This window comes from Garra rufa, chromosome 1, assembly GCF_049309525.1.
Source record: "Garra rufa chromosome 1, GarRuf1.0, whole genome shotgun sequence".
NCBI lineage: Eukaryota > Metazoa > Chordata > Actinopteri > Cypriniformes > Cyprinidae > Garra > Garra rufa.
Window position 1 is genome coordinate 45,253,929 of NC_133361.1, and position 7,469 is coordinate 45,261,397.

The following is a 7,469-nucleotide window of genomic DNA, read 5'->3' on the forward strand; positions in this document are numbered from 1 at the left end:
ACTGAACCAAAAGAAACTTGCATATTTTGCTGATTATTGCTGCTGAAAATGGTAAATTATTGTCATCTTTTGGGCTGTACTAATCAGTCTGACTGGGAAAAACATTTGGAGTACTATAGACTGCCAAGAGTTACAACAAATCAAAGAGAAGAGTGCATAAAAAAAAATAAAAAAACTGTCTGAGGAACAAAAGGCGTTTGTGGTTGGCCAAACTGAACCAGGATTTCCAATATGATTTTCGGTCGGGTAGGTAAAATATTTGACTAATATCTTAATTAATACTGCTTATGTATCTTTACCACCTATTTACTTTAGTTTGTCAAAATATTGTGCCCTTCCTGCTTATGAAGTCCTTCTGTATATGATTTAGCAGCTTCCACTTGTTTTTCCATGGTTTAAACAGCATAAATTAGCAGAACAACATATTCAGAATTACATTGACCGTGTAGTTCCATGCTGTTGTTTACATCCGAGTAATGCCAATATGGCCATGCATCCGGCTAACTGACCAAATTTTGATGTAAGAGCAAACCCATAATGTGTTACATTATGAATAATGACAATATTGATAACAAATGTGGCAGATTTCTGAACATTTTTAGTGATACTATTTATAATGTTTAATCCACTTTCCACCTACTTGTCAACTTTTTTAATGCATTTATAGGTAATAGTTTTTAAATAATATCAGCCTATTTTTTAAATACATGTAGTAAATTTAATAATTGGTTTATTTTGCTAATAGGCCCTTTTCCTTGTGTGTGTTTGCTTCAAAGTATTGCATCGAATATGCTCTTTAATGGTAATTTTCCAGTTCTGTATAGGAATACACTGATCTGCATTGAGTTTTGGGTATATGTTGCCTTTTTTCACATGCAACCCTGAAGTTTTACATGTATTTTACATTTAAGTCTTTGCATCACCAAGCTTGTCACTTTAGAAAAATATGCTACTTTGACATAGGCCTGTTCACCTTAGTTCATTTTGCCTGTTAGTTCATCCTATGTATTATACATATAACGTGGTAAGACTACTGTACAGTCATGTCCAAAAGTTTTAAGAATGACACAAATATTAGTTTTCACAAAGTTTGCTGCTAAACTGCTTTTAGATCTTTGTTTCAGTTGTTTCTGTGATGTACTGAAATATAATTACAAGCACTTCATACGTTTCAAAGGCTTTTATCGACAATTACATGACATTTATGCAAAGAGTCAGTATTTGCAGTGTTGGCCCTTCTTTTTCAGGACCTCTGCAATTCGACTGGGCATGCTCTCAATCAACTTCTGGGCCAAATCCTGACTGATAGCAACCCATTCTTTCATAATCACTTCTTGGAGTTTGTCAGAATTAGTGGGTTTTTGTTTGTCCACCCGCCTCTTGAGGATTGACCACAAGTTCTCAATGGGATTAAGATCTGGGGAGTTTCCAGGCCATGGACCCAAAATTTCAACGTTTTGGTCCCCGAGCCACTTAGTTATCACTTTTGCCTTATGGCACGGTGCTCCATCGTGCTGGAAAATGCATTGTTCTTCACCAAACTGTTGTTGGATTGTTGGAAGAAGTTGCTGTTGGAGGGTGTTTTGGACCCATTCTTTATTCATGGCTGTGTTTTGGGCAAAATTGTGAGTGAGCCCACTCCCTTGGATGAGAAGCAACCCCACACATGAATGGTCTCAGGATGCTTTACTGTTGGCATGACACAGGACTGATGGTAGCGCTCACCTTTTCTTCTCCGGACAAGCCTTTTTCCAGATGCCCCAAACAATCAGAAAGAGGCTTCATCTGAGAATATGACTTTGCCCCAGTCCTCAGCAGTCCATTCGCCATACTTTTTGCAGAAGATCAATCTGTCCCTGATGTTTTTTTTGGAGAGCAGTGGCTTCTTTGCTGCCCTTCTTGACACCAGGCCATCTTCCAAAAGTCTTGGCCTCACTGTGCGTGCAGATGCGCTCACACCTGCCTGCTGCCATTCCTGAGCAAGCTCTGCACTGGTGGCACTCCGATCCCGCAGCTGAATCCTCTTTAGGAGACGATCCTGGCGCTTGCTGGACTTTCTTGGACGCCCTGAAGCCTTCTTAACAATGCAGTGGAAAGTTAATTTTCATGGCAAAGAAGGACTATGCAATTCATCTGATCACTCTTCATAACATTCTGGAGTATATGCAAATTGCTATTATAAAGACTTAAGCAGCAACTTTTCCAATTTCCAATATTTATGTAATTCTCAAACCTTTTGGCCACGACTGTACATTGAGCATTTTCGGCATGTGTTGCTGTCCTCCGGACTGAAGACGGCGCACTGCAGCTCAACAGAACTGTGTCAAATTTCGTTGAAGGCTGAAATCTGGAGGAAGAGGTCTCTGCAGAGCAAACGTGGGCGTTTCTGAATTTTGTGGGTGTTTTCAAACTGCTGGGTGTTTCTAAATCATGATATCGAAATGATTCCCTTTACCTAACCCCACCCCTAAACCTACCGTCACTATGACGTCAGCCAATCAGGTACCATGGTCTAAAAACGCCCCGATCTAGTAACTCCCATTACTTTCCTGCAGAGACCTATACTTGGAAATCTGACATAAACAGGAAGAGAGTACGGTGAGTCCAGTCTTTCCTTAAACGTTTACTTTGGTTGTTTAATTTAACGCATTTTAATATGTATCACAGATGAATACAATGTAGTATTCAATGTAGAGTAACCTGATCCACTCAAACCAGTGTTTGCAGCGCTCATGTGACTGTTGCATAAAACATTATTATAGCATACAAGCTATTCTCACTATTCTCTTGTTGTAACAGATTTCTACCACAGCCCACCTTACATTTCTAAGGTGACTGAGCGGTTGTAAGTTATCATGGGCAAGAGCTGCAAGGTGGTGGTGTGTGGCCAGGGATCAGTGGGAAAAACTGCTGTTCTGGAGCAGCTACTGTACGCCAACCATGTTGTAGGTGAGAGTTGTGACAGCATATACCTGACAGTAAATTCTCAAACTCAAATACATGAGCAGTACAGATTCACATAGTCCCCGTTTGGCAGGTTCAGAGACCATGGAGACACTGGAGGACATTTACATTGGGTCTGTGGAAACGGACCGCGGCACCAGAGAACAGGTGCGGTTTTACGACACGCGCGGGCTGCGTGATGGTCAGGAGTTTCCGCGGCACTACTTCACTTTCGCCGACGGATTCGTGCTCGTCTACAGCATCGACAGCAAAGAGTCCTTCAAGCGGGTAGAGGCACTGAAGAAAGAGATCGACCGCTGCCGTGATAAAAAAGAGGTCTGTGCTTATGTACACTAACCGTTTTAAAAGACTTTCATTCCGCAGAGGTGTATTGTGACAGACAAAATGAGAGTAAAGACATTTATAATGTTGAAATAGTTTTCTATTTCCAATAAATTACATGGATTGCACAGTTAATGTACTACTGAATAAGTTGTTTTTCTAATTTAAATCGTGTGGAAGCTGCTAAATTATATAGAAAATGACTTAGTAAGCAGGAAAGGGTGCATTATTTTGACAAACTAAAGTTAATCGGTGATAAAGATACATATGAGCAGTATAGACTAATATTTCACCTACCTGACGGAAATGATAAGAACAAACACAAATGTTGTCAAGATTCTATCCTTGGAATTCCTGGTTCAGTTTGGCCAACCACAAACATTTCTATATTACTCCAAATGTTTTTCCTGGTCCGACCGATTAGTACAGCCCCAAACATGACAATAATCAACCATTTTCAGCAGCAATAATCAGCTAAATATGCGAGTTTCGTTCAGTTCAGTCGCATTGTTTACGTTCAGTGCCAAAATGGTGACACGTCCTGAAAACACTCTATATTTATCAAAGAAACTTGGAAAAAAAAAATAGTTTGTACACAGCTATCAGGAAACATTCTGGCAAGATTCTCTCAAAGTTATGAGCAATTGTTCTTCCAGTTGAGTTAATAAAAAAAACATTATTTATCTACCTTTTTCTTTCCGTAAGGGTGGACATGGAAAGAATGATTTCTGAAGGATCATGTGAAACTGAAGACTGGAGTAATGATGCTGAAAATCCAGCTTTGCCATCACAGGAATAAATGACATATTAAAATATATTCAAATAGATGTTTTTGCTAATATTTAATATTGCAGTTTTACTCAGTGAGCATAAGAATTTTTGCAAAACATGAAAAAACTTTTCGCCGTCCCAATTTTTTTTTAACTGTAGCGTAAAATCATGAGGAAATCAGTTTTTTAAATTTATATTTTAAGGTAAAAAAAAAAATACTACCATAAGTGGACATCATGAAAATGATAAGGAAATTTGTCTTTGTATCTCACAGGTGACTATTGTTGTTGTGGGTAATAAGTTGGACCTGCAGGATCAGAGGAGAGTGGACAGCGAGGCGGCTCAACAGTGGGCCCGACAGGAGAAGGTCAGGCTGTGGGAGGTCTCTGTGACCGACAGACGATCGCTCATCGAGCCTTTTGTCCATCTGGCCAGCAAAATGACCCAGCCTCAGAGCAAATCCACCTTCCCACTCAGCCGCAACAAGAACAAGGGCAGCGGCTCCCTGGACAGCTAGAGATCCAGAAGATCCCGATAGATCTGACAGATATGTCATGATAGAAAGGCAGATCTAACAGACGCTCGGTTTTATATCTTTCAAAACATTTGAACTCGGAGTGCAATTGTGAGTTTAGCACACTGTATGAAGTTACTGCATGAATGAAGTTTTATATTCATAAGCATATAGGATAGAATCTATATGTTGCTGTGATATTTATCTCATGCCTATCTTGAAGCTATTGACTGATAAGTTGTTACATCCTGTGTGAAATCATCTAAGATGATTCGACTTGTGGTCAATTTAAACATATTTAATGACATTTGTGCCATGATGACTGCTCTTTTATATGACATGACCTTGACAGAAGAATGTCTTAATTTAGTTGGATGTTTTACTTACATTCAGGTGTTCATATTTCGTGTCATTCCTATAAATTTACTGGTTTTTGTTCCATAAGAACACCTAAGTGAAATGTTACATGTGTTTTTGATTGTGAGTGAGAGAGTTCACCACTGTGCCATTGTACTTTATACCCTGCTTTCAATTGTGAACATATATATCTGTTCTTTTTACACTGAAAAAGTATGACTTATTAAGATTTGACTCTTATTTTTAGCTGAGATCCCTTTCAGATACATCATAAAGGATTTTTGTCTGAAACAAAGACTGTATGAGCAGCTTTTTTAACATTTTAATAAAGCTGTTTAACTGCAGTTGTTTACCCCTTATTAATCTTTTCTAATCTATTTCTAAATGAGCACTTTATTTACACAGTGGTCAAACATAATGGTAATGTTCTAAAGACAATATTCATTGTAAGCCCATGATCCGTACACAAAGTTGAAAGCTTGTCTGCTTTACAGCACAATAGCAGCCGTCTTCCGACTGAATGAGCGCGGCATAACTGCACTCTCTCTTCAGGAGGAGTAAACGGGAGAATTGGTTTTATTTGCCCTTTATCTGTCTTTTTACGGAGTAGATATTTCATTTTGTTCAGGGCTGGATCTGCAGTGACCTTATAATAGAGGGCTCTCCACTTCAGCCAGTGAGAGAGTGTGTGAGTCTGTGTGTAATGAACAATGTCTGAAGTTAATGCTTGCTTTAAGCAACTTCATTTCATGAGGCTTGCATCAGTGTTTATCAATAGTGTTTACAGATCACAGATCAAATGCAAATGTACTTTTTATCCGCTATTACACAATACATGACGAAACTTCACACAACATATTGTTTAAAAATGTCACTATTGAGCAACAAGTAGCATGCTTTTAAGCTGTGAAGGGGGAGGTGTCAGCATGGTATTGCTTTTCAATAATGAAATACTAATAATATTTTTTTGTACGAATCAGTGTATTTTGTGATGCAAAAAAGCACATTACCAGTTACCACAATATGTGACCCTGGACCACAAAACCAGTCATAAGGTTAAATTTGACAAAACTGAGATTTATACATCATATGAAAGCCCAATAAATAAGCTTTCTATTGATGTATGGTTTGTTAGGATAGGACAATATTTGGCTGAGATACATCTATTTGAAATCAGAAATCTGAGGATGCAAAAAAATCAAAAAGACTGAGAAAATCACCTTTAAAGTTGTCCAAATTAGGTTCTTAACAATGCATATTACAAATCAAAAATGACATTTTGATATGTTTACAGTAGGAATTTTACAAAAAATCTTCATGGAACATGAACTTTACTTAATTTCTTAATGATTTTTGGCATAAAAGAAAAATCAAAAAATTTGACCCATGCAATGTATTTGTGGCTATTGCTACAAATATACCCCAGCGACTTAAGACTGGTTTTGTGGTCCAGGGTCACATATGTTCTAAGAACGTTCTGCTAACATTTCTATTACATTATAAAACATTACTACTTAAAGTTCTCTAAACGTTATGCAAACTTTATAGGGAAAGAGCTGGCTAGATCACTTACAAATTGTAATCTGTTACTGATTCCAAATTATAATCCATTACATTACTGATTTTAGGTAATATAATCTGATTACTTTTAGATTACTTTTGACCTATGTTGTTTATTATATTGATTTAAATAGAATGATCGTATGCCATATTCACATAAAAACACAACATATTCCATTCATTGTTATTAACAACAAGAAGTGCGTTAAACATTACATTACATCAAGGCTTCCCAAACTAGGGTTTGTGAAGGAACTGCTGGGGGTTTATGAGTTTGATGAAAGGCTAATAATAAATTAAATGATAAAAAATGTAAATTAAAATAAGAAGTTTACTAAAATATATTTTATTTGTTTACCTGCTGCATGATATGTGACCATAACCAATATCAGAGAGCCATGAACATGCAAATGTGACACTTAGAATTAAAATACAGTCATAATTTCAATTTATCTCATAATTTCGACTTTTTATTTGATAATTTTGACTTTTTAAATTCATAATTTCTTTTAAATTATAATTTAGATTTATCTCATAATTTCGACTTTATAAGTCATAATTTAGACTTTTTTTATCATAATTGAGACTTTTTTGTCATAATTTAGATTTTTTATCCCATAATTTAGATTTTATACATCATAATTTCAACTTTATAAATCATAATTTAGACGTTTTATCATAATTTAGACTTAGTCATAATTTAGACTTTTTATCTCATAATTTCGATTTATCTCATAATTTCGATTTTATAAGTCATAACTTCGACTATTATCTTATAATTTTGACTTTTTAAATTCATAATTTTTTAAAATCATAATTTTGATTTATCTTATAATTTCGACTTTATACATCATTGTTTATTCTTTTTTTATCATAATTGAGACTTTTTAGTCATAATTTAGACTTTTTATCCCATAATTTTGATTTTATGTCATAATTTAGATTTATCTCATAATTTCGACTTTATATCATTATTTAGACT

The 7,469-nt window shown here is 36.1% G+C and overlaps 1 protein-coding gene across 1 annotated transcript; it reads left to right on the forward strand.

Annotated features, from left to right (window-relative positions):
- The first annotated feature begins 2,567 nt into the window (after positions 1-2,567).
- On the forward strand, positions 2,568-5,271 carry nkiras2 (NFKB inhibitor interacting Ras-like 2). The gene is made up of 4 exons (XM_073833262.1): positions 2,568-2,598; positions 2,800-2,949; positions 3,038-3,279; positions 4,331-5,271. The coding sequence occupies exons 2-4, from the start codon at positions 2,856-2,858 to the stop codon at positions 4,571-4,573; spliced, it is 579 nt and encodes a 192-aa protein (XP_073689363.1). The 5' UTR covers positions 2,568-2,598; positions 2,800-2,855; the 3' UTR covers positions 4,574-5,271.
- Positions 5,272-7,469: the final 2,198 nt, after the last annotated feature.

Coding starts and splice junctions, on each gene's coding strand:
- nkiras2 (XM_073833262.1), top strand. CDS start 2,856: ATGGGCAAGAGCTGCAAGGTGGTGGTGTGTGGCCAGGGATCAGTGGGA. Junction 2,950..3,037: donor GTACGCCAACCATGTTGTAG/GTGAGAGTTGTG, acceptor CCCGTTTGGCAG/GTTCAGAGACCATGGAGACA. Junction 3,280..4,330: donor GCTGCCGTGATAAAAAAGAG/GTCTGTGCTTAT, acceptor TGTATCTCACAG/GTGACTATTGTTGTTGTGGG.